This window comes from Lichenostomus cassidix, chromosome 5 (genome assembly GCF_008360975.1).
Source record: "Lichenostomus cassidix isolate B80296 chromosome 5, HeHo_3.0, whole genome shotgun sequence".
Classification (NCBI taxonomy): Eukaryota; Metazoa; Chordata; class Aves; order Passeriformes; family Meliphagidae; genus Lichenostomus; species Lichenostomus cassidix.
This window is the reverse complement of record NC_139486.1, coordinates 29205721-29230400: the sequence shown is the minus strand read 5'-3', so window position 1 is coordinate 29230400 and position 24680 is coordinate 29205721. Positions and strand designations below refer to the sequence as shown.

General features: G+C 36.1%; 1 protein-coding gene across 1 annotated transcript in view; it reads left to right on the top strand.

Annotated features, from left to right (window-relative positions):
* AQR (aquarius intron-binding spliceosomal factor) overlaps positions 1 to 24612 on the top strand; it is a 50145-nt gene extending 25533 nt beyond the window's left edge. Inside the window, exons 20-35 of the mRNA XM_085061998.1 lie at positions 1568 to 1809; positions 3320 to 3469; positions 3968 to 4037; positions 4991 to 5101; positions 7133 to 7242; positions 8557 to 8692; positions 10394 to 10603; positions 11413 to 11550; positions 12403 to 12474; positions 13469 to 13656; positions 15229 to 15400; positions 17636 to 17806; positions 18532 to 18617; positions 19427 to 19601; positions 20867 to 20980; positions 24111 to 24612. Of these exons, the coding sequence (XP_084918124.1) occupies positions 1568 to 1809; positions 3320 to 3469; positions 3968 to 4037; positions 4991 to 5101; positions 7133 to 7242; positions 8557 to 8692; positions 10394 to 10603; positions 11413 to 11550; positions 12403 to 12474; positions 13469 to 13656; positions 15229 to 15400; positions 17636 to 17806; positions 18532 to 18617; positions 19427 to 19601; positions 20867 to 20980; positions 24111 to 24332 (2367 nt within the window). The 3' untranslated portion in view covers positions 24333 to 24612. The remainder of the gene's footprint in view (positions 1 to 1567; positions 1810 to 3319; positions 3470 to 3967; positions 4038 to 4990; positions 5102 to 7132; positions 7243 to 8556; positions 8693 to 10393; positions 10604 to 11412; positions 11551 to 12402; positions 12475 to 13468; positions 13657 to 15228; positions 15401 to 17635; positions 17807 to 18531; positions 18618 to 19426; positions 19602 to 20866; positions 20981 to 24110) is intronic.
* Positions 24613 to 24680: the final 68 nt, after the last annotated feature.

Sequence of the window (24680 nt, the reverse complement as noted above, 5' to 3'; positions counted from 1 at the left end):
TTGCAACAAAAATGCCAATATTCTTAGTTAATATGGGACTCATCCATCCATATATCTTTGAAGTAATTGCAGGACTTTCAGGCTTCATAAGTGCTATGATGCCTTCAACTTGGTAACTTTACAGGGCCATCACAGAACCTACAGCATGATTGTGATTGGAAGGAACAGATTCAGAGAATGGCTGAGGTTGGAGGGACCTTTGGAGATAATTTAGTCCAAGCCCTGTTTAAAGCAGTCAGCTAGAGCAAGTTGGTCAAGATCTTGTGTTTTTGTACAGTTGGAATTGGATATGTCCAGTGATGAAGACTACATAACCAGTCTAGACAACCTGTTCTATTACTGCTACAGTAAAAACATTTTGATGTATTTAGTTCGAATTTTCTGTATCTCAATGTGTGTCCATTGCCCCTAGTCCCTCTCTCATTCCACTGATCTTGTTTCTTCCTGTTACCTTTTTTTTAATACAAACTGATAAAATTCTCCACTGCCCCTTGAGTTTTGTCTTCTTGAGCCTAAACAGTCTCAGCTCTCTCAGCCTCTCATACAACAGATTCTCCAATCCCTTAATCATCTTAGTGGCTATTTGCTGGACTCATTCCAGTATGTCTGTGTCTCTTGTCCTGAGAAGCCCAGGACTGTACACAGAGGGGAAGAATCAGGACCTTAGTAAAGGTTGACTAAGCAGGGATAATCACATTGTGTGATTCCTTGAATGATACAACACAAGCAAGAAAAAGGCAGAGGATCCTACCCTTTGGAGATGAATATGTAAATGTAGAATATCAGAATAAAATTCTGTATTTGATTTGACTGATTGTTCTTTTACAAGATTGGCATTTGGAGGTTCTGCATTATATTCTGCTGTGGACTGCTGCTGCACTGTGTTTGCTATCCATTTGTGTCCATGTTTGGTGGCATGGGAAGTTGGAGAATCTGGAAATCAGTGCAGGTCTGGTATCCTGTGTTCCTGTTGCTGCTGAAGGGCAGATACATGGTATCCAAGTGAGGCAGTTGTTGAAGACTTGACACTAAAGTAGCCCTTGAACCGGAAGGCTAAAGCTCAGCTGCCTCATAGTCAAAAAGCACACCCTCTGTGCAAGTCCGGGGTCTGGAGCATTGGTGTTTTCACAAGAGGGGAAAGGAGAGAAAACTGACATAAGCACAGATTAATAGATAAATTAATTTGTGTGTGAAAAGCAAGTGTTTGAAGGGAAGCTTAAGCTGACTGCAGAGATGAAATTTATAGGCATGTAAGAGGAAACCTTAAGATGCATGAGGGTCTTCTATGCTTTATTTCTCCCCTCCTGTGAGCGTTCTGGAATGAAAACTTTACTGATGATTATGGTCATCTTTACTAGCTCTTAGCTTAAGAAGTCTGTGCTTTGGTACTGGTGTTTTGTTGCATATGTACACTGTGTATATATTAACTCAATCTAACCAACCACTGTCAATTAAAGAATTCTATTCTATCATCTTAGAACAGATTTGATTGATCTTCAGTATGATTTTTACCTGGTAAAAAGTCAGTCTCTTCAATCCTATTTTTTCTGTTTTTTGTCATTTTCAGGCTCTTCTGGAAACTATTAGGAATTTGATGAATACAGATTGTGTGGTTCCTGACTGGCTGCATGATATCATTCTTGGATATGGAGACCCAAGTAGTGCACACTATTCGAAAATGCCAAATCAGATTGCAACACTGGATTTTAATGACACATTCCTGTCCATTGATCACTTAAAAGCTAGCTTTCCTGGATACAATGTTAAAGTCACTGTTGACAATCCAGTTCTGCATGTACCCCCCTTCAGGTGATCTCAATATTTCAAGTACTTCTGATCTGATATTCTTGCTGAAATGTGTTTTCAGGTGGAGTTACGTTCAGGGGTTGAAGCGAGATGCTCTTTCTCTTAAGAAAACATGGAGATATGTTAAGATTTATATATTTACATGGCAGAGTTAACTGTACTGCAGTTAGACCCAGTACCAGCTTCTGTTCTTTTCTGTACAAAATTGCATCAGAGCATTGCTTGTAGATAAGCCTATGGAATATATGGAAAAAACAAAACTATGAGATAGAATCAAGACACATAGTATTATGATATCTAACCTCCTCATGGTCAGCCTAGAGAATTTTAATTATATCGTTTCCGTACATGTCTCATTAAAACAAGCTGGAAACAGCAATTTCAACATCAGTTAAAATCTGAGCTTTTGGAAACACCAATCAACACAAGGGATTAAGTCTGAAATCTCATATTGCTTATTTTTATAAATGATTTCTGAAATAGGGTGCCTACCTTTGTGGCAGCTAAATGAGATTTACTCATTTTGTTTCAGTGGTGCTGTTGTTCAGCATTTTTAGACTTCACAGTTCTGTCCCTCTTGATGCACTTCCTTCATCTTCAACTATTAAGTTTCACAGTGGACAGTGTTAGAGAACAGTTTTTTCAGCTGTAGAAACAACATCTTTTCATTTTGAAGGAATAAATCTGTGAAGGGAAAGGATGGCTTTCCCCTGCCCCAGTCAGCTTTTATCATGGCTTAATTGAATCTTGAAAAGCAGGGAGGTAATCTCTCAAGCTTTTTTTGGAAACACTGCATGGAGAATTTGTGTATAATTCTAACTAACACTATATAATGATATAAAAATAGTCTGAAGGTATCAGAAAGATCTCACACACAGTTTTCCTGGATGACCTATTGTTCATTTTCAGTTCATATATTAAGAGAGATACTGCTCTTTATGAAGAGCTATTGCTCTTCCTACTGCTACATTTGTCTTGTAAGAGATTATTATTGTTATAAGTATCTGTGTGTTTGTCTTGAGATATTCAGGTAGGCATTGGAATTCCTTCACCTGTGATTTGTTTCTGAATTAGAGAAGCTTGCTAATATGTACAGAAGGCTATGAAAAAATTGAAATGGGAGGATAAAAGGCTTCATCTGTTGGAACAGTTTAGAACACTGACATAGTTTATATTCAATGATGACATAATTTATGTTCTATGATAACTCCTCTCCTGTCCCTTCCATTTTTACTTACAAGCTTCTTAAGTTTCTAGCTGGCTCTCAGCACTGATCCTGGCTTTTGCATCTGTGAAAAGAGTGCTTTTGACATATTTTGTTTAATCAGCTTCATCAATTTATTTGGAATTTCTTTTCTTTATCCTCTTTATTAAAACTTTGTCATTTGCAGCACCTGTTTCCCTTTTGTGTGAAGTTTGTCTTAATAGTGAGAAAATATTTCTCTATCACTTTCTAAGACAGTCTGTGTCATAGGGAACATGTTGAACTGTAACTTTAAATAATGTGTTACAGGATAACTTTCCCAATGAAGGGAGGAAAAGAAAAAGGAACGAAAAGAAAAGAGGACGGAAATGAAGAAAACCCTGAAGAAGCTAAAACACTGATTGTGGAGCCTCATGTAATTCCAAACAGGGGACCATATCCATATAATCAACCAAAACGGTAAAAAATGGATGGGGACTTATTTAAAAATGATAACACATGCATAGCAGTTCATTTTCAGAAAAGAGAGTGGTTTGGTTTATATTTAAATCAAAATATTCTATTATCCCCTATCTGTTAAAAAAGTCCCTTGAAGAACAGTGAGAAATAGTGTCTTTTAGTGGTTTTTGTCTCAGGATTTTGAATATTAGGAAAGTCACGTCTAAAAAATTTTACATCATTCTCTGCAAATAATAACTAAAGACAAACAGTCGTAGATGGGATGAATTTGCTGTCACATGGACAACATGATTTACTATCTTGCTTAGAAACAACAAGATTTTGTATCTATAAAAAAGATAGTTGTAATGCTGATATAATTTATGCAAAAGTTTACAAGTGTGTAGTACAGGAAAGATATAACCAGTTAATTGAAATAAAAGTTGTTAAACCAGTTGCTTTTGTCAAAACTGTTAGCAAAATCTGTCAATTATCTGATCTTGTTTTGCTTTGTTGCAGCAATACTATTCAATTTACCCATACTCAGATTGAAGCCATCCGTGCAGGAATGCAGCCTGGACTAACAATGGTAAGAATATTTTTAAGTATGGTAAGAATATTTTTAAGGATTCTATACTCTTACTTATTTAATTCTGGCTTTAGGTACATTCAGTGAAATACTAGTAATGCCCCTTTCTGTAGCCTTGCTGAGGTAATTTCTATTAATCGTTTAAAGACACAAAAGATTAACATTCAAAGCTTCAACATCGTCCCATCTTCACAAAATCATGTGGTAATGCATATCTCTGTATCCCGTGTTTCAGTGGCTGAGGGCTTTCCACAACAACTGAATTTACTTTTGCAGTGGTTGGAAAGTCTTTAAAGCAAGAATGATTTCATAGCAATTTGTAATTTTATTTGTAGATGCTTATGAAGACTGCTATGAAGACCTGTGCTTCTTAATCTTGAACAAATTATTTTTAGATGCTTTATAATACTTGGATAACTTTAAAATGTCTGAGGTGTCAATTTTGGCGTGTTTGTGGAATTGAGCCTATGAAAACATTAACTATTACTGTATATTTGTATGATCAGTTGTAGATTTCTGTGTAAATAAAAGGCATGAACTCTTTTTTTTTTTTTCCCCTGTCCTTTATGTCTGTCTCACCTTGTTCATTTTCAATTGTGTGTCTCAATTATCTTTTCACTGTTTCCCCCATCTTTAGCCTGTTCTGAGTCTAAACTAGCTTATTTTTCTGAGGAGGTGTGTTTTCATGGATTGTAAAACCCATTAGTACTTCATGTGCTGGATTACCATATTCCTTTTAGTCAGGAGTCTGCCAAGATAGTCTGAAGGAGTCTTTTGCAATAATGTTGTATTTGGTCTTCCAAAGCTAGGAAGTGTTGTATAATGTCAGTGTCTTGTGAGGTTGTTCTGGCTTTTTTCTTCCACAGCTGACTCTATTTTTATTTTTTTTTTAATTGTGCAGTATTCTGATAAATTGTGTATTGATTTTTATTTGTGTGTGTGTTTGATTTTAGGTGGTGGGTCCACCTGGCACAGGAAAAACTGATGTAGCAGTCCAGATAATATCCAATCTTTATCATAATTTCCCAGAACAACGAACTCTTATAGTTACCCACTCTAATCAGGTAAAGTATCAATCATGTGTGAAATTTTCCTGTAATTACAATCTAGAAGAACAGTAATAATTGAGATCAGTAGTTTGGGAATTGCATTTGTCTTTTAACAGTGGAAACTTGAGTCAGCTTATGTGCAGTTTTGCCAGTTTCGTAATGATAAATTAAATTTTGAATTTCAGGTATGTAGTTCTAAACAGTTTATCAGAAAATTTCAATGTGTTTAACTGGTTGGAGGTAAAAATTAGTAAGTATTTTGAAAAAGTCTCTGCTCCAGATTCATTGCATGCATGCCAAATTTTTGCTGATTAGCTTTCTCAGACACTGGTTGCTCTATGCTTCATGATCCTAAGGAAAGGCCTCTTCAGCTGAATGTTTACTTCCCATTTATAAGAGATTGAGTCTAACTGCTAATTCTCAAGCATATATAAAATAATAATAAAAATGTTAAAAGTCTTAAAGAATCTTACTCTTAATTTTCCCACTCTACTCTGCACTGGAGCAACCTCACCTTGAGTCCTGTGTGCAGTTTTAGGTGCCACAATGTAAAAAAGACATTAAGCTGTTAGACAGTGTCCAAAGGAGGGCAGCAAAGATGGTGCAGGGCCTTGAACAAAGCCATATGAGGAACAGCTCAGGTCAGTTGGTCTGTTCAGCCTGGAGGAGACTGAGGAGAGACCTCATTGCAGTTACAGCTTCCTGTGAGGGGAAGAGGACAGGCACTGATCTCTTTGTGGTGACCAGTGACAGGACCTGAAGGAATGGCCTCAAGTTGTGTCAGGGGAGGTTTAGGTTGGATATCAGGACAAGGTTCTTCAACCAGAGGGTGGTTGGGCACTGGAACAGCCTCCCCAGGGAAGTGGTCACAGCACCAGCCTGACTGAGTTCAAGTTTGGACAATGCACTCTGGCACATGATGTGACTCTTGGGGTATCATGTGCAGGGCCAGGAGTTGGACTTTATGATCCTTGTGGGTCTCTTCCAACACAACATATTCTGTGATTCTATGAAATCTGCATCTGATTTGGAATGATTTGTTTGGAAACCAGGGTCAGCTCTTTCTTGGTTTCCCTCATTAGCCCGTCCTGTCTCAGTAATGAGTTATGTTAACTGAACATACCATTGGAAAACATTTCATCTTTTTTCATCAAAGCAAGATCAAAGAATGGTGGAGGGGATATCATTTTGGTGAGGAGTTACCGCCTGGAATAATATAGGCCAGTCTGCAATGGGTTGCAGAAGAGTGACAGATTGAAGTTGGGAGAAAAGGTTGTGAACATGACCATTGAGGATAAAAAGAAGGAAATACTTTGAGGCAGGGAGAAGACTCTTCTTACCAAGCAAGACTTTCATGAGAACATTAACTTGAAATTTTACCTTGGGAAGTAAACTGTATCTCAGCAGTGTATCTTACCTATGCCTTGAAGCTGCACTTTAAGATGTTTACTTGACTTGCAGCTGGAAGTGGAGCTTGCTTATGTTTATCCTTAGTTTCAAAACCTGATGATCCAATGCTTACAAACTTGCTCCTTTGAAATACACTGAATTTGGCAGTTGATGGTAAGTCATTAGAGAGCTGAAGAGCTCAAGGCAGAACATGTAGCACACCTAGAAGTTCATTAGGCAAAATCTATTTATCCAAATGGAACAGAGTCACAGCATCTGGCAGTCAGTATCAGATCATACTTTTCTAATTTACAGTAAATGTTAAATTGTTTAACGTCATCATACAAAAATTGGTGTTGTGAGACAGATTTGTAAATTGATAGCTTATCAACTAAGTTAACTATGTGATAGAGTTAAATTTTAAAATTGTGAAATCAAATGTTATATAAAGTATGCAAATAAAAGAATGTTAGTAGGCTAATTTCCCTGTTGTCAAGATTAGGAGTTTCAGTATTAACTTTGTTTGTTTTGGCTTCCATTGATACTAAAATAGGCCTAATCTCCTAGCTTACTCTACTAGTAATTCCTCAGTTTTCCCCTGCAAGAGCCTCTGAACTTCTAAAAACTACCTTTTCTCCTGTTCTTGTCAATCTTTAGGCTTTGAACCAGCTGTTCGAAAAAATCATGGCTCTAGACATTGATGAGCGTCACCTTCTGCGTCTGGGTCATGGAGAAGAGGAATTAGAGACAGAGAAAGATTTCAGCAGGTGAGAAAGATGTTAATGATAAACTCACTTGTATAAACGTGGCAGCAAGATGTCTCTGTTGAATCCACTCTGCCTCCCATGCAAATCAGCTGTGTTTGACAAGTTTTACCCTTCTGATATTAGTGAATCCCAGCAACACAGGGTGCACTAGTTTTCAAAACAAGGTGTAGTAATTTTGGTTCTTACTGTGTACAGAAACTGTGCTTCCTTGAGCATCTAAAGGCAGAAACAGGCAGTTGCTTGTTCACAAACTCAACTGCTTGAATAATAGTTAATTATATTTTTGGGCCCTTACACCTTTCGTAGAATTAATCTGTGAGTGAAATTAGAATAATAAGGCAGATTTTTGGAGTTGCAGTGTTTTTATACAAATACGATACTCACTTCTGCTGTCATGGTGATTCTTGCATTAATAAATATGAAATTAAACTTTCTGCTTTGAATTCTTCAAATACTACTTAATCTTGAAGTTGCTTATGTCCCTGATAACACATTTTAAAGTATACAGACGTAAGGAAAGCTATGAACTCTGTATCAATACAAAGACTTAGGAACCTGTTCTTCTAAATATTTGTATGTTTGTCACATGTTAGTCCAATTGACGTCAGTAGGATTACACACATTCATAAATGTAAGCGGGATATAATGGTTGTGCACTGGAAATATCTGAACTGTCCAGTACTGGATTATCATAGCAATACTTTGACTTCAAAAGCTGTAGTAAAAATTATATATAGTCACTAGAAGCTACCCACATGTACATAGTTCAGTATTTAGCAAAATACATACCTTGTGACTTTTTTCTTTTAAATTGAATGCCTTCACGTAGTCAAATTATTCAAGAAATTTGTTAGCCATAACTTAGTGAAATTGTGCCATTGCAGATTTCTTAGTAGTATCCATAGCTTAGTATATTCCTTGAACAGTAATGTTCATCATTAAAAGGAGTTTTCTTCCAGACACGCTATGTTGTCTGTTTTCATGCTTTCCCAAGGTAAATCCAGACCTATGGGGTATTTCTGTAAGTGCGATGAGTTCTGGCAGTTTGGGAGGGAGGGTTAAAGGTTGAGAAGTATATTTGAAGGTAGGCTGCACTACTGTGAGAATTTTATTTCTCATAAGCTTGGCTTTGTGAATTGTTACATCTCAACTGATAGGAATAGTCAGCATGTAGCAAATTCTTAGGTTTTGGAACAGGGTTTTAGTTGTGGGGTTTTTGCAGGGGGTGCTGGAGTTTTTGTGATCTCTCATTATGATAATTAAATACTGTTTTGAGTTAAATAAAAATTATGTTATATTTAATCCATTTTGTAGGTATGGAAGAGTTAATTATGTGCTGGCTCGAAGACTTGAACTTCTACGAGAAGTTGGGCGACTACAAGAGAGTCTTGGAGTCCCAGGAGATGTTTCTTACACTTGTGAAACAGCTGGCCACTTTTTCTTATACCAAGTAAGGACTGAAATACTTTTGCAGAGACTGTATGACCTAAATACGTTACGAAACATTTTGTAAAAATGACAGTGAATTTTTCAGACTTGGGAGTGAAAACAAAAAGGATTTTCCTTGGTGATTCACAATACAATAACAGCTAAACTTAAAATTGCAACATGACTTGCTTGTGTTGCTATTGTTTTAAATCCTGACTGCTGACTTGCCAAGTCATTGTTGCCCTTCATGAATCCTGGCAAAGATTCTAACCTGAAGCTTCTCCTTCAGATAGGAAAATCTGTGGGCTTCTTTGTATTTTGGGCAAGCATTGGAGCAGCTACTTGATGGTCCTGATAGGAGGCTTTTACAGCATTAAATGTCAATGTGAAATCAAATGTGCAGTGTATAAAATGGTGAATTTTTTTTTTTTGTATGGTGTATATCCCTCATTTCCTCTCCATGTATTTTTCAGTGATGTGGTCTACACTTGCAATTAAGTGTTGTGTAAGGATACTTATAGAGTGGTATTTAGGATTGAATGCACACACTCTGTATGTTTTTACGGAAGTTACTTTGGGCTAGATGTAGTGTGGACCTTAACATTAAATGGACATTAGATGTTGATGAGCGCTAGGAGGACTGCTAGAGCTGATCTTGTAGTTCAGTTTCCTCCTAAATGAATCCCTCTTGGTATTTAAATCAAACTAGTGTAAGTGGAGATAATAAAGAAGTTTTTTTCTGTATTGGGTTTATGTGGCAAGGTTTTGGTAGCAGGCTGTAGGCATGACCTCTGAGAAAACAGGGACTGCCCTGTGCTGGACACAGCCAGCTCCAACAGACCCACTGCTCACCAAAGCTGAGTCCAACAGCAGCACTGGTGATGCCTCTGTGAAAACTTCTTTAGGAAGATGTCAGAAACCACTCTGCAGCAGCTGAGGGCAGAGAGGGGAATGTGAGAAACAACCATGTACATCCAGGTCAGAGGAAATAAAGGGACTGGAGGTCCTCCAGGCACCAGAGCATAGCTTCCCCAATAAATTATGGAGACAACCGTGATAAAGCACATTTTCCACCTGCAGCCCAGGGAGAGGCTGTGTCAGAGCAAATACCCACTCTGCAGCCTATGGAGTACCCTATGCTGAGCAAGTGGATATATCCTGAAGGAAGCTGCAGCCTGTCCAAATCCCATGCTGGAGCAGGGAAGAAGTGTGAGGAGGAAAGGGTGGCAGGGGTGTGGTCTTGCGGACTTGACTGACAGCATCATTATTTCTACACTGCTCAGGGTGGGGAGGAGGTAAAAAATTGACAATGAAATTAAGCCTGGGAAGAAAGAGGGAGTGGAGAAGAAAGGTGGTTTTGGTTTTGTCTGTGTTGTTCACCATCTTACTCTGTTTTTAATTAGCAATAAATGAAATTAATTTTCCCTGAGTCTTTTGCCTGTGATGCTACTTGCTAAGCAATCTCCCTGTCTTTGTCACAACCCATAAGCTTTTCCATCTTACTTTCTCCCACTGTCCTGTTAAAGAGGGAAAGTGAGAGAAACTGGGTGGGAGTCTAGCAGCCAGCCAAACTCAACCCGCCACAAATTTAAAAATGTCATCCTGTCACAAGGTCAAATGCTAGCTAAGACATACCTAACTTTTGTGATAATACTTTTTAATGCTACGTATGCAAGCCTATACATTGCCAAAAACCTTATAAAACCACTTTGCTTTGTCATAGGTAATGTCTCGTTGGGAGGAGTATATCAGCAAAGTGAAAGTCAAAGGTGGAAAGCTGCCAGATGTTGCAGATATCTCCAGTCTCTTTCCTTTTCACCAGTATTTTGCAAATGCTCCTCAGCCAGTTTTCAAAGGCAAATCATATGAAGAAGATATGGAAATTGCTGAAGGGTGTTTTAGACATATTAAGAAAATATTCACTCAGCTTGAGGTAAGACATGTAACTGTTAAAGGCAAGTGGATCTGGCTAGTCCAGTAGAAATACTTTATATAGTTCCAGAATTCTCATTTTCTCAATATTCTAGAAGAAATATATATGTCTAGGCAGCTTCACTAGCTTGCAAGGTGAGAATTTCCACCTTTGAGTAATATGTTTCACAACAGGGGCACGGCTCCAGTTCTCTTTAAGCTGGATCTTGGGGAGCAGCTGTTCTGCATGTTCTGTTTTCACTGATGACATTACAAGGGTTGGTACACCTATCACTGCTCCTCTGATCCTCACAGGGTCTTTGTATTTACAGTGAATTGCCTTTAATCAGATTACCTAGAAGTAACTTTACAGATTATCTTCTGGTTTTGCCAGAATTGCTTGAGAGGACTTCAAAAGTTAAGGTAAAGGTGATTTGTGTATCATTTGATTATATTAACTGTAATGGTCTTTCTGATACTGAATGTGGTGTGATGTTACGATGCAGTAAAGTAGGAAACAAGAAGATACAGTAAAACAAAATTCTGAGGGATTCGGAGAGGTTTCCTCAGAATTAATTGAATGATTGTCTGCAAATTTATGTATGCATACAGATTGGAAGAATCCTTTAATGGTTTTCACAAAACTGTTTTTCGAAATATGCTAAACCTATAAAACACAATAAATTATTCAGATGGGATGGTTAACGGTAGATGCCATCATAACTTTCTTGTTTAATTGTATTAAGAAGATGGCCAGACAATTTAAATGGATACATTTTATGAGCTCTATTTTTTTTATATTCTGACTTTCAAGACTTTTGTCCTCCACAGGAATTCAGAGCATTTGAACTTCTCCGCAGTGGCCTGGATAGATCCAAATACCTGTTGGTGAAAGAAGCAAAAATCATTGCCATGACTTGTACTCATGCTGCTCTGAAACGACGTGACCTGGTCGAATTAGGTTTCAAAGTAATGATTAGTGTTATTGTACTATGTGATTTTGGTGTTGATTATCCCCTGTCTCCCACCCCATATGAACCTTTTTATCTGCCCAAATCTTCGCAGCTAAGTTGAGTTGCATCTTTTTTACTAGAATGTTTCAATATTTTAATTTTAATTATATTTTACTGAAGAAAAATATAACTTCTGTAAGTAAAAGATTAAATCACTTTTAAGTTACTGTATATACAAAAAATGCTTAATATAGGGCATTTTAGAAAAAGTTCGTTTTGCCATATTACATGATAAACAGCAGTGATAGGATTAATAAAATAAAGGCAGAACTGGATTGAAAAACATGGCCTATAGAACTTTTTTTTACCTAAAAAGTTAACAATTTGAGGAAAAAGGATTATGATACAATGTTTCTTTCACTGTAGTGATAACTGTAACTATTAATTTAGTCGTCTTTTTTCTGACAAAAGCCAGCCACCAGTAATTCTTTTAGTATTATTTTTCACTGATCATGCACTGTATTGGATCACAAAATGGCTCCTCTTTAGCTTCATTGCAAAGATACCAATAAGTTTGCTCCACTGCACAAAGCTTTTCTCTTGTGGTTATGGCATATAGGAATTATGTAAAGTAAATCAGTCATGGATTCCATCTAGATGTAAGCCCTCACTGGTACAGAGACATCTGCCATTGCCCATTTGGTAATACTGATATTTTGCCTATAAGGTGAAATCCTGCTTTAACTGTCCCACCAGTAAAAACTGAATGAGTAGTAGATGCTTTCTTTTGGTAGGCTGAATAAAAATGTTCATTTGTATTACTGTGTTTATGGATATTTCTTTCTCAGTATGGACTTTTTTTTCTCAGTATGACAACATCTTAATGGAAGAGTCTGCTCAGATTCTGGAGATAGAAACCTTTATACCTCTCCTGTTGCAGGTTAGACTTGAAATATAAAAGACATTTTTAAAAACATTATAAATAAGACTCTGTGTTCTTGAATAATATTGAATTTTAAAAGTAAAAATATTGTGTGCAGAAAGTAACCTAGAACTGTTATTTGCTATTTTAGTGAACAGTAAGAACTTACACATTGATTATGGAATTTTATTTAGTGAAGTGAGCATCTTACAGTTTTTGTTTTTCAAACTTTTGAAGGAGCATTGAATAACCAGATGCATTTGGCAGGTGAAGGAAAACAGGTATATGTGAGAAATGCAGAAACTGAAAAATTTGTGTAACTAAAGTAGACCGTTTCATAGAGGCATATTGTGGAGGATATTCTATGACTTTATTTACACAAGCCATCCAAATAGTCCTTGGAAGTTGAGTGGATTTTTATTTTAACAAAAGCTAAGGATCTAGGCTTCCAGAGTAGCAGTACTTGATTTCCCCACTTGCAATGCAGTGAGAAGTCTTTTGAAACTGCATTTTTTGGGGGGCTCTTTGTCCGAGATTAAAATGGCTGATAAGTACAGAACAACTATATAGAATGCCTGGTCTTCTCCAAAGCAGATGCTTCATAATTAGTACCTCAGAATCCAAAAAATTAAAGCTCAAAGGACACTACTACATAGAGATTACTATGTAGTAGTCAGGTTTTTTTAGTACTGTCGCATCTGTAATTGCGGTTCTTCCTTTTGTTCTTTGACAATGTTCTTTTGGTTTTTAAAGTAATGTAATACTTATTCCAATATTTCTCTTCTAATTTTGGTAGATAAAGGTACTTGTTGTTTTATAAGAAAAGAGACTTTACTTACAATACTGCACTGATTGGATGGAAGCTAATAGTCTTTAGAAAGACTACAGTTCAATGTAGCTTAAAAACAAATATTTAACGGCTTAGACAAAGGCAGACAATTTAGCAATTAATGTGTTTTGAGTGCCTTGATTATATTGTAATAGTTGCAACAGTGTAATTGTTCAATTCTAGAACCCCCAGGATGGATTCAGTCGTTTGAAGCGGTGGATTATGATTGGTGACCATCATCAATTGCCACCAGTCATTAAGAACATGGCTTTTCAAAAATACTCCAACATGGAACAGTCTCTTTTTACACGGTTTGTTCGTGTTGGAGTGCCAACTGTTGATTTGGATGCACAAGGAAGAGCAAGAGCAAGGTAAGACAGAAAATTGCTTGTCTAGCTTGTAAGAAAGTAACAGGTTAAAAATGGGAGAAGGGCACATACAGTTTTGGAAACTGTTTTTTATTGTTAGGATAGGAGTTTGTAAAACTGGAATATAGTTGTTTTGTTCCATTTGTTTCAGTTTAGACTAGGAGGCAGATTTTACTTTGCTGAAATGCAATCAGATTAGTTTCTTAATTGTTGTTTTTACATTGTAGCACTCGCTGTTGCATGAGTAATGAAAATCATATTTAAAGGAATTTACTTAAGTGTTTAGAGTTTTTTAACAGCTGAGACTTTACTAAAGCTTTCTTTTCTAAACTAACATTTAATATATTCAAAGTTAAATAAAGATTTGGTTTATTTAGCATTGAATATATAATAATTCCTTTAAAGTCTATAAAAGGATGGTTTTTCTGTAGTATTTCAGCAGAGATGCATCCAGAGATTGGACACATTGAGGTTGTCTGTGCAAGAACATAAAGCTGGTTTTATGTTAAAGGAGATATTGCATCTCTGTAGTGAAATAGTTTTTCTTTCTTATCTATGTATTTGTCCTTTTACTGTGGTAATTTAAATAAAGGAAAAATAAAACCAATTAAGAGAAAATTACTCCATATAAAATCTTGCTACACTAGGTATAGTTTTAAATCTTTATTTTAGACATAAAATTTAGTGAACAATATGAAGGATAACTTCATTTTTTTCATGTAGGAAATGTTGGCAATCTAGAATATTTTCTAGTCTTATGAGCAATAGTTCAGTATGATTTTTAAAATGAAAATTTTATCTGAATGTGATGGAACATAAAGTTTATTTTGCAAAACCTTAGTGAACTTCTTAGTGATAAGAGAGCAGAAGAAGTCCTTAACTTTGCAAGTAATTTCTTGATCAAGGATTTTTTGTCCATACCTTCCTATGCTTTGTCTTTTTGGATCACAGGTAGCTTCCCCATGAACTATCTGCTTCTTAATCTGGCCTGGATATTGTTGTGCATTTGTGAATGAGGCATTTTGTTAGTATTACTGTCCCTATGAATACCAGAGGTCATTCAGAATTAGGTAGTTTTTTTTTGTTTCCGTTCATGTCTTGTGTTAGTACTTGGCACTACACAAAATAAAGAAATCAATTTCTTTTTACTGTAAGAAGCTTTACCACAGTTAAAGCAGAAAATACATTTTTCCTTGTTACTTCTGTTTTGTAAAGAAGCATTAATATTCCTTAAGTTTTGTTACCTGTGAAAATTTTCACCAGAATTCTTGCAAAATTTGTACATTGATTAAGTGGAACAGACTTAAAGCTGAGTATGCCATGCTGACGTGGCATCTGAAGTTTTCTGTGAGAGAGAACAAAACAGAATCACAACCTAAAAATAATATTGCTAAATAGATTGTTCAGGTATTTTCATATTTATATCAGTTAAGGCTGCCTAGCAAAATTACTCTTTTCACTGAAAACCTACGGAAGCACTATGCTTAAATGCATCTGAACTATTTTGAATTTGAGTTCAAGAACCTGCTGTAACTAACTCATGCTTTGAGGTTTGTGTCTGTGTGGTTTGAACAGTTTATGTAACCTCTACAACTGGCGTTACAAGAACCTGGGTAACCTGCCTCACGTGCAGCTTCTGCCGGAGTTCAGAACAGCCAATGCTGGCTTTTTGTATGACTTCCAGCTTATCAATGTAGAAGACTTCAATGGTGTGGGAGAGTCTGAACCCAATCCTTATTTCTATCAGGTAAGGGAAATACTACATGTGTAATTTATTAATCTCAATAGCACTTACTAGATCTGCAGTGAAGACAGACTTACCAAAATACAGTAAACTGACGTTTAAATCATGTTCTTAATTAATTGGGTCATGTGTATGATTTTTTCCTCCTTTTAATGAGTTTTGAATTTTGAAAATCAAAACATATTATGTTGAGGTTTTTGCTCAGTGAATGACTTTGATATCTATTTTCTCATTTTACGGGAGGAATGAGACGGTGTAATTCACTACAAAATGTCATTTTGACCTAAGGCAAATTAAAGTCCATAGTAATTCAGTTGTGTTGCCATGATAGTGAAATAAACACTGGCACTTCCCCTGGACGTGAAGAATTGAAGTCTGCCCGGTAGCACATACTTGAGTTTGAAGAGACTCTGTGTGGATTTGATCTCTATGTAGGAAAGCTAAAATGACTATACATAAAAGAAAAAAACAGTACTGTTAGTAATGTACATAAGAGATATAGAGACATTGTGGATGAAGTAAATAACCAAAAAACCTTGGAGTTTCTCAACTAAGTTTTCAAACTTTCAAATAAATTTTGAAAATAAGACATCAAGAACAGTCTCTATCCATTTCTCTTAAATTAGGAAAATATTTTACACTTGTAATGAGATGCTTGTATTTTCACTCCTTTTATTTTTCGTGTTTTAAAAACAGTGGAGAAACAAACTATGGTGCCTAAAATACCAAACTTGAGCTTTGGAAGAGTTAGAGCTGGATTGCTGTGCAAGTTAAGGAGTTTAATTAAAACGTGGAATTAACACCTTATATTTTGCTTAATGTTATGGAAACACACTATATACTTAATGATGATAGTATTCATGTTCATTTCTCCCTCAGAAGATCACTGAGACTTATGCTAATCTATGTTTTTAAAAAGGTATGAAGTATATTCGTAGGTTTTGCTTGGGCTCCTCTCAATACGTTTTCAATACAAATTAGTGTGCTGTTAGAGGAGAAAGCAATAGTGAGTCATAATCCACTTTATCCCCTTGCTAACTTGAGGACAGAATTGTTTGGAGAGTTTCTTTTGATTTTGTTTTTGAAACTGTAACACAGAGGTAGTAAAAAGTTGTCCAGTGGAACACCAACAGCTGAAAGGACTGCCTGATAATTGGGAGTGTGAGCAGTGCTTTAGACCACTCTTTGGCTAAAGAGGATTAAGAACACACTTCTCATTATACCAGTACTTTCATGTGCAAACTCTTCTAATACTTCCTACTATTACTTATTTTTGTGATCTTGATAATTGAATGATGTTTAACAGAGACTGTTGGTGGCATTGCATGGTTTGTCATGAGATAACAGATTGCTCCCATGTATTACTTCTCTTTGTGAATTTGGGCTTTTCTTTCCAGAGTTAAAGGGGATTAAAATTTGTAGAATAGCTTTACACCCACAGGTGTTCGATATGTCTGGCAACTGCATTTTCCAAGTAATGCAGAGCCCACTTAGTAAGAAAAAATAAATGAGGCTGGTATTCAGACATATGCCAAGTGGGGATAAAATTCCTTGTATAAATAGAGCAGGAGTAAATGTCAGCATTTGAGAACAACTTTTTAACCTGAAAGATAATTTTTGTTGACAGAAAATGGATTTAAACAGGCTATGAATAACTTTAGTCTGGAAATAGAACAAAGCTTCCTGTAGCCACAAGAGTGGTACTCTGGGACAGACTTACAAGGTAATGACAGAAAGAGAAAGTTACAATGTACAAAATAACAGCTGGTAATTTGTAATTGAATAGTATGGCCTGCAGTGGAAATAACTGCATTTGATAATCCAGATGTCTGTCTCCTAATTAATACTTGAAAGGACTTTATTTATTCCAGTTCTTACTTTCTGTTTACTGGAGAGTGAATCATTGTAGCTTTTTGGGTGACTGTTTGGAATTTTTGAGTAACTATGCCAAAGTTTCAGTCAGTGCCTAACAAAAATACTGATGTAGATATTTTCAGCAGTTAGCTGAAAAGTAATCAGAATGAAGGTATTAAACCTACTTGTGGTTCTTTTATTCTTTCAAAATGGCTTGTATGAAGTGAATGAAGAAACATCAGATTTGGGACATTTTTCTGAGCACTAAAATATTTGTCTAAGTACATGACAGTGTCACAGGTGTTATTCTTTCTAACCTTACAAGTTGGATAACCCTTTTTTGGTCTTTTTTTTTCTTGTTTTTTCTCTCATTTTAAACTTTAGAATCTTGGTGAAGCAGAGTATGTTGTGGCAATCTTCATGTATATGTGCCTGCTTGGTTATCCTGCAGACAGGATAAGTATCCTGACAACATACAATGGACAGAAACACCTGATCCGTGATGTCATTAATCAGCGATGTGGAAATAATCCACTGATCGGACGACCAAACAAGGTGGCTCTGAAAATGTGTCAGTTGTTGGAGTAGCTCTGGTTTCTGTGTTTTTAAATTGTCATCTTGTAAATCAGGCTAATTTAAGCTATACTTAAGCAGCTGTCTGTGGAAGTACTCCCTGTTTAACCACATATTTATGAACCTACATTCTATGGAATTTCATAGATTAGTGCCCTTGGTTTTGCCGGTTGATAATGTGATGGAGTGAAGTCGGTAAAGATGAAAAGACTACAGGCTATGTGGGACAGAATAACTCTTTTTTTGTTTTTTATTTTGTCCTCAATAAAAACATCAATCCCCAAAATCACGTCTTTAGAAAGATCCACCAAAATTATTTGATAGAATGTATGATCAGGAATCTGAAGAAACAAATAAAGAATATAGTTATAAATGGTGCTAATTCTGCAGGTTAAAACTGTATTACAAAGCTAATGGCTTTCCATAATCTTTTGGTATTGGCACCCCACTGCTAGCTGTCTGAATTAAAAAAAAAAAAAAGTAAAAGAAGCAGTATACAGTCAGACAAAACCTCCTCCCAATATTTTCCAGAAAAAAACCCAGGCTTTTTGTTAGAAGCCAACTAAATCAGTTAAAGCATTTTCTTTTCTCTTTTTGTTTACTGCCATCTCAGTCCATAGTTGATGTTAAAATTTTGGTGTCATGTTTCAATTGAAATGGCATAGCTTAACCTATGGAGGTTTTTTCTTATTTTTTTCATTCTCTAGGTGACAACTGTGGACAGATTTCAAGGTCAACAAAACGATTATATTCTCCTTTCACTAGTGCGTACCAAAGCTGTAGGCCACCTTAGGTATGTAAGAACATCTTGTAGGGCCATAGAAGTACTCTGTATCAGGTGCAGAAACATTTATAGTACATTATAGAAAAGTGTTCTATTATTTGAATATGTAGCAGAAATTAAGTTCAATGCTATGTATATAATGAAGTTCAGACACACTTTCTTTTATAACTGTCTGGTTCCCTCTTCACAGCCACTTTATCCTTTTCTAATGGCTCTTACCCTATACGTAGTTTATTATTGCAGGTAGGCTGAACTTGATTTCATTCCTAGTAGAATGATAGGACTGTAATATTTGTTTAGCAAATGCAGGCTTAAATTTGCTCATAGATCCCTTCCTGTAAGTGAGATTTTTATTTATTTTGCATTGGAAGTCTTTGATCATTGCATAAGTTGCATTATTATGTATAGTTTTAAATGTTTGCACTTGTGATTTGGGATGAGGTGGAAGAAGACTTGTCTAATCTTAGGTAGGTAGATAAGCTGTCAAATTAATCTTTACTCATTCAGGTACAGAAATGCTATTGGCATTTGTTCTCAATGTTTACTCTCAACTTTACTTCTGAGGTGTAGGAAAATAGTAGAGGGTAGTTTGTCATAGTGTTACTGATACAGTAAACCAATATATTTATGATTCTATATAATGGTACTCAGATTTGGTAGTTACTGAAACAATATGTAGGGAAAAAACCTAAAGACAAGGTAGGATTTTGGCAGATGATTTTATATTTCCTTTAATAGAGACTCTTGTGTACTTCTAGTTAGTTTTATTGCAAGTGTGTCATCAGTGAAAAGAACATGATTGATTTTGTTTTCTGCAGGGATGTCCGACGATTAGTTGTTGCCATGTCAAGAGCCAGACTTGGACTTTATATCGTTGCAAGGGTGTCACTATTTCAGAACTGTTTTGAACTAACCCCAGCTTTCAGCCAACTCACGGCTCGACCACTTCACCTCCACATCGTTCCCACAGAATGTTTTCCAACAACAAGACCGGTAGGAACAGCTGCACTGGATTTTGGTATCTATAATGGGTGTTTGTGTTGGCTCACTTTTCTTGAGTGGGCTGTAAGAGGTGGAATTGTTTTCTCTGCTAAACTGGTGCATCTGCTTCTTGGCATTGACCAGGCTGCCCAGGGAAATGATGGAATCACCATCCCTGGAAGTATTACAACAAAGGTGTGGATGTGGTACTTGAGAATATGGTTTAATGGTGAACTCAAGAGTGCCACTTGATTGGATTTTGTTGGTTTTAGAGGTCTTTTCCAACCTTAACGATTCTATGATTCTACTAATAACTCCTTAGAGTTATCTTTTATCATGGTATGCAGCAGCTGGTTTTAATAAATGTTTCCACAAAACTTAATTATCAGTATAACTGTTGTGCCTGCTCTTTCCTGAGTTCTGCCTGTGTGAATGATTCAGTATTTTTTTTCTATTGTGATCAAGAGAGAGTTTTTTAGTGTTTGCGTATTTTTGGTCTTGCTATGAAATAAAGTAATGTTATTTCTCATTTAAAGAGGTAAAATTACATGTAATTGAAAAATTCAGGATTACAAATTAATTTTTTTTCTCTATAAATTGGTTCCATTATGCAGGAGTTTTGCTCCTGAGCTGAGTTCATAAGTACAAAAACCTAATTTGTAATACTGCACTAGGGAAAGGTTTGTGTTTAGAATCTAAGCACAGGGCACACAGAGCAGGATGCTGAATGAAGAAACAAAGGAGCATATCTGCTCTGCTTCCTGAAGCTTTGAGAAGGGATGCCTGCATGCACCTAAAATTCAGTTACAGATCTTTCCCTGGTCTTAAATGCTGTTGACAAGTTTGGGAGGGAGCCCTTTCAGTTGAAACTTTCAGATCAACTGTGCAAAAAGAATCCAATGAGCATGGACAGTGAGTGTGAGCAAGGAGCTGGTCTGCAGCAGGCATGTAGGCTAAATCCTAATCTGGTCATAAACTATTTGTGCCTTTAATATGTTAAATTACTTGAGTCCAAAATGTTCTTTATGGAGTAAGAATCAGACCCCAGCCTCTCCTTTTGAAATTTCTTCTTTGGGCTGCAGTATCGTGTTTAATCCAGTTACTCAAAATGTGAGACCTATGCTTCCTAACTTTCCAAAGAATTCAGCAAATTTTTTTTCTTTGAAAAGCATAATTTAATTTCTTGGGGCTTGTGACTTCTGATATAGTTAAATAACCTTTGAATAATGGTTGTTTTGCTTTGTTGGCTGAATGTCAACTTTTTTCCCCTTCCTTAGAATGGAGAAAGACCAGCTCACCAAATACATGTTATTAAGAACATGCCTCAAATGGCTAACTTTGTGTACAATATGTATATGCACATGATACAGAGTACACGCCACCATCAGCAGGTAAGGACCTTCTAAATTTTGGAGTGCAATTAAAATTAATTTTTCAGTAAATGGCATGAGAAGCTGTTGAGATTTGAGTCTCTTCCTGTTATGTTTAAAATTTAAGAAGTGTTTGTGACTGAGAGTGAGAATATTGAGGTCTCGTAAAATGTTGCAGTAGCAAAATCTGTATCTTCTAGTGGTTTAAGCCCCAGTTTAAGGCCCCAAACCTATCAGTAATTGAAGGCAAGTGCTAGACGTGGCTCTGTCTGGGCCAAAAATACTATTCTATTATAGTATTATATACTATACTATACTATACTATTAATACTATTACAGCATTATATACTATACTATTAATACTAAAGAACTAGCTTGTCCAGTATTAATTTGAAGGAAACTTGTGTGTTATGTTTCAGGTAAGTATGGGATTTCTGCTAGTGGGATTATAACCACTGCATGATGCAATAATGTTTTGTAAGAGAAAGACCAGATCATGTCTTAAAACCATTTTAACCCTGTTAAATCACCCTATTCAGGCTGGTTTGCAATGGTAGTGTTTTTTGTTGTGGAGCAATATTTTTCAGCACTAGTTCAGCACCAAGAAAAATTGCAAGGGGCTGGAAGCAGTTGTAGACACTTTCATACCTAGTTTTGTCAGCATTTAATCCCTGAAGCAGAATTCAGAACTCAGCAGAAACCCTTTGTAGTCTTAGGAAAGTGAGTGGGGCATTAAGGTAGCTTAGATAGTATACTGAGCAGAAAGCTGCCTTTACTCAGCATACTTGGATCTGTAAAACCTAGGAGTAGTTAAACCAAAAGGGAATGGTCCTAAATGCTGCCCTCAACTGTATCAGCTGTCACTCAATGTGTGGGGTCTGTCATGTTTATGTTACCTATAATTTATTCTTTCATGGTACTCTGAACTTTTCTTATTGGTTATTGCTCTTCTGAAGGATTTCCAAAAGTGGACAAAATTGATGTAAAAGGACACTACTCACTCTGTATCAATTGTCTGTGGGAAGAGAGTGTGAGCATGGCTCTGTCCTTGAACAGATAGTCTAGGTACTATCTGTGAGGTCTGGGTTCTGTTCCTTAATGCAAGGATGTCTCTGTCACATCCTCTTCCTTTTTTCTTCCTCTTCCATGTTTTATCTAATAAGGAACAGTGTAATCAGTAGAGATCAGAACCCAAAACTTCCTCTTTACAGATTGTCAGAGTTCCAGGTAGAAAATTTCTTTTTCTCTGCAGTTCTTACCCAGTGACTCCTGGATTTTATTTTTGTTTCTGAGAGAAAGCATCAGCCAAATTTGAAGCATTTTGTTACCCAGAAAAAGCCTTTGCTAGGCTGTCTTGATAGACAGGATACTTTCTCACTATTATGGAGAAAAGCTGTAATTATCTGTGTGCTATAAAGAAAAGGGGATATAGAAAGAGGACACTACTGGAATTTATTCTTACTGTAATTTTTTTTAGTAGTAGTGAAGCTCACACTTCTTTTAGAAACCCAGTCCGATAAGCACATGACAAGACTTGCTTTGAAGCCAGTTTGTCTAATATAGTTGGAAATCTTTCAACCATGCAAAATGTTATGTGATGAAGACTCAGTAGATTGTGCAGTTGGCCACATTTAGGTACAAATGAATAGCCCTGTCAAAAGATGTAAGTGTATACATGTCCTGAAAAGCAGATGGTAGCATCTAAATTTTACCAAAAAGTGTTTTCTTGACACCTTAATCAAATATGGACCTGATCCTTCTGCTAATACCTGTTCTTCTTTTTGGCATCCTGGTTTTGTCCGTTGCTAGCTAAAATTAGGTACAGAACTGCTGTTTTCCTACTGTGACAATGAATCATGTTCTCCTTGCAGGAGAAGTGAACTACTGAAAAAAACCAAAGCAGGCATTAAATTTCTTTTTTTCTATTAAATACAACATTATATTTTTCCTTTTCTTTTACACTAGTCTTTACATTAGTCATCACAAAGCACAGTGTTAGTCCAGCTGGATCACAGAAGTCTTGAATTTGTCTCATGCATTAAGAATGTATTTTTGTAATGAAAACATCTCTGGTTTGGAAATACACTTTCCTGTGCACAGATGGATTATAGACACCAGTCTGAAAACTTCAAAGTCTATAGAAAATGTTTTTCATATCCCTGCTGGTAATCATAATTGATTCCTAGATTTGCCTATGCACATTTGTAAAATTAGCATCATGTAATTGAAGGTAAGACTTCACTGTAATTAAAACACCTCATTTTTCATGTGAAGCAAAATTGCCTTTTGAGCAAAGCAAAACTAAACAGTCATCAAGCTTTTCAAGATTGCATTTCATTAAAATAATCCAAAATATTGTAAAGAAATACTCAACATGTCATTAAGTAATGTCAGGCTGCAAGAAGTATGAGTGTTTCTGTACAGCCTGGAGTTGTATAGCATTCATCCATCTCTTCATCTCCATGTATTCCTGGTATTTTTTTTTCCAATTGTGTTATTGGGCTACCATTCCTGCTTAAAATGTCTTGCAAACTACTTTTTTGGTTGTAAGCGGAACACTTTGAATCCACTAAATTACTTTTTCAGAAGTACTGTGTGAAAAGAAGCATTGTTTTAACTGTTAGTGAAACTTGCATTGTTCTACATTTACAGCTGTGCATGAAACTTGAGTAAGTACAGATAACGTTCAAGTAGTATTCTATAAGATGTTGCAAGGGGAAATTACGGGTATGAGTTGTTAAAGACAGGCCTGTTAAAAGACTCAGAAACCAAGTTAAACATATCTAAGAGTTTGAAATGGTAACAAATGAGATTAGGGTAGAAATATGCATATTGCTCCAAGTAGGGATTTACCATAACCCTATTACTTTTCTGACTGTTTGAGATAATGAAGTGTGTTTTCTGTCCTTGAATTGGAAGTTCTGAGATCTTAACACCCTCTTTTCAGGAAAAAATGTATCTAAAATGACCATTGTGTGACCATTACTCAAATTTTATTTATATGTAGGAATGAAGACCTTACAAATCATTAAGGCTTCTAAATTTGAAGTTTTTGTTGTTAAATTGCTATCTAATGCAAGGTTCTAAATATAACATGAACAGTTCGAGCTAAAATGTGAAAACTTAAATCCTTCCTTTTTCAATCTTCCAGCATTTACTGCCCCCACCTGCCATGGTTGAAGAACCAGAACCAACTCAAACTGAAGAGACTGAAGTAGAAGGTGAAGGTCAGGGCATGCAGGAAGATGCTGAAGAAATGATGAAGGAAGAATTGAATATGGATGAAATGGATGAACATCGGAAAATGCCAGAACACCCTGGAAGAGACAGTGATAGTGGAGACAGTGAACCTGAGATTGAGACTGAAAAGTGATTGATGGAATCCTTGTCCTTAATGCATATTGGAAAATTGTCAGGGAAAAGAGCAGTTAGAAAAATAATTGCAATTTTTACATTGACTTTCATTAAATGGTTGCCTGTGTAATGTGACCTGTTTGGTATATTTTTCACTGAATACTTTGTGGACAAGCAAGATGTTTGGCAAACATTCTACTGAGTTCTTGTCACTATTGGTAATGTAATTTGTTCAATGACCTGAAATTACATGTGTTTTCCTTTTTATAAGTTGTTCAGTAAAGATGCTTTTTATACCAGTTTTGAGTATTTGACCCTTAATTCAGTCACTGAGTATATTCAATATTGGTCAGACATGCTTTATCGT